Below are 2,602 nucleotides of genomic sequence, written 5' to 3' on the forward strand. Positions count from 1 at the left end.
TTAATTTATATATATATAAAAACACAATCTTATATTGCAATTCTTCAAAAGGCTTTTAAACTTCCATTCCTACCATCTGGTCAACTGTAAACTTGCCTTGAGCCCAAGGCAATCCTTGCCACAGATTTCAAGTAACGTAGGTACAGGAAAATTGTGATTGTGACATATATAATAAGTAACTAAATTTCACAGAAAGGAAAAGAAGAAAAAAAAATCTCAATGTATTTTATCATTAAAATAAAAAAGAAATGAGAAATACAACCGTAAGCAGTGATCCAGAAGTTTGTTTTATAATCCATATAGAAAGAAAGAAAGAATGTAATCCACTCTAAAGTCTAAAGGCCATGTATTTCAGGTATTTTTCAACTCTTTCTCCAGCTGGCCGACATATGTGATGCAATTACTAAAATACCCTACAACAACAATCAAAATACCATCTCTACCCCCAACGGGCCCCACCCTTAAAAAAAATACTATAATTTAAATTCAAAAAACAGACAGCAATTCAAAAAGAATAAAAAAACTAACACACAACACGCCGGTCAAACTAGCGCCGGCTCTGAAGCCTGAGTTCGCCGGCGACTGGGGTAAAGTGATCGGCGGAAACTGAGCCGAATCGGAACCAGGTGGCTCGAGGTACGGCGGCGGAGGTGGCTGGTTGAGGTATGGAGGCAAACCGAGGCCGTGATTGACTTGGATCTCGAAGGCCATGCCGCTCTGGCATTGAGCACCGTCGTCGGCGTCGGAGAAGTAGTAGTTGGGACCCGCGATGGTCAACGGCACCGCCACGGTCAACGATTTCTCGAACTGGTTCTGGCCGCCGTCGTACTGGTACGTATCACCGTCCTCGGATTCGTCCATGGTGCAGTTCCGGTATACGGTTTCGTTGTAGGTCTGGATCACCGTCGTGTTCGAAATCGAAATGAAAACTACAGAAAATTTTAACAAAACGGCAAGATTAATTATTTAACTAAGAACTAAAAAAAGTAACAGATAAATTTTTTTTAAAAAAAGAATGTCGTTTAGATGCTCAGAAAGTGAAAGCAGCGAAAGCTCAGTGAAAACGACATCGTCTTGATCCGTCAAAAAGAAATAAAATGCTTTAGTTGCTTACTGAGATAGTCTCCGAGATTGAAGGTCTGGGTGGCGGCCCAAGCGGAGTAATTAGTGGCGGAAGTGTTGGTGGTGGAATTGAAGAACCACCCGACGGTCCCGCCCACGGTGTGGTTGGTGTAACCGGTGACTGGAGCAGGAGCAGGAGCGTTTGATGCGGCTGTAGCGGCGGCGATCAGTAGTGCAATCATGGCCGTTAGATTCGCCATGGTCAATGTCGCCATGGCCATTGGGTCTGACGACTTTTTTTTTTTTTTTTTCCGATTTGAGAGTTCAATTGGGGTTGTTAAGCTGTACCTGCTTAGCTGTGTGTTCTTTATGGGCTTTCTTGAAAGAGTTCTGCTGCTACATTTTTTTTTTTTTATAGAGGTTTGTTAATTAAAAGAATTGTATAATGTGTCACTGTAAGTCAACAACTCAATGCTACAGGGAAGATGGGTGCTGTGCTTCCGGGCTGTGGAGTGTGGACCATGTGGTTCGTGCTGTCCAAAGAGGCAGGCACCAATTCAAACCTCTCTTATTCCTTCAATTTATTTTTATTTATCAGAGTAAATTACACTTTCAATTCTAAATTATCACCTTAATTATATATATATATATATATATATATCGAAATGCACAACCAACCCCCTTATTTTAAAAATATTAAACCTCTGTCATATGTTTTGTTATTAACTCTAAAGAAATTTAACAATGAAAAAAATCAACTAATCCATTAACAGTTTATTTTAAAAGAAGAGATAAATGATTTTTCAATGTTAAATTCTGTTATACTTAACATCAAAACAAATGACAGGAGGACATTGAAATAAAATTATGACATTGGAGTCAATTCTTGGTTTCAATATACTTTTGGTGTGATGGTTACTCCACAAGTATAAGTGCCTTTGAGATGTGGGGGAGTTTAAGTCTCTAGAAAGAAACTTCACACATATATATACTTAAATTAGATTAGAGTAGAATTTTTATCTTGTATATATTAAAAAAAAAAGTAGAAGAATGTAATTTGCCCTATTATTAGTAAGATATATAATATGTAGCAGCCCTTTAATTTTCTATTAATAAATTCATGTTTTTGGTAATTAACTAATCATGCACTCTTTTCATCCTGTCAATTTGTTTGCTCTTCGTGGTGAGTTATATGATAAATTTTTTTTAACTTTGTTTAGTACTTTAGTATAGAATTAACCAATATTTTGCTAAATTAAAATGCAAATATGATGACATGATGCAATTAAAGGAAAAAAGTCTAGCTGATGGACCCCTTTTTATGTGTATGTGGGCTGAACATGTGTTTGTGGGTTTTTATCTTTATTTCCAATGCGGACCTAGGCTAAGTGTATGTTTCGGATTTGGGCTAGGCTATAAGAGCTGATGGGCCCAAGATTGAGAGCTGATGGGCTGGTGCTAGAGGGTTGGACCTACGGTTGGGCCCAAAACTGAAATTATCAACCAATTGGTTGATAATTTTTTTGGCAATTGGACAGTG

At 37.9% G+C, this 2,602-nt stretch overlaps 1 protein-coding gene across 1 annotated transcript; it reads right to left on the reverse strand.

The window, feature by feature from the left end:
- Positions 1-373: 373 nt before the first annotated feature.
- On the reverse strand, positions 374-1,479 carry LOC115957588 (cucumber peeling cupredoxin-like). Its single transcript, XM_031075873.1, has 2 exons — positions 1,115-1,479; positions 374-929 (listed from the first exon to the last, which is right to left on the reverse strand). The coding sequence occupies exons 1-2, from the start codon at positions 1,341-1,343 to the stop codon at positions 487-489; spliced, it is 672 nt and encodes a 223-aa protein (XP_030931733.1). The 5' UTR covers positions 1,344-1,479; the 3' UTR covers positions 374-486.
- Positions 1,480-2,602: the final 1,123 nt, after the last annotated feature.

This window comes from Quercus lobata, chromosome 8 (genome assembly GCF_001633185.2).
Source record: "Quercus lobata isolate SW786 chromosome 8, ValleyOak3.0 Primary Assembly, whole genome shotgun sequence".
Lineage (NCBI taxonomy): Eukaryota > Viridiplantae > Streptophyta > Magnoliopsida > Fagales > Fagaceae > Quercus > Quercus lobata.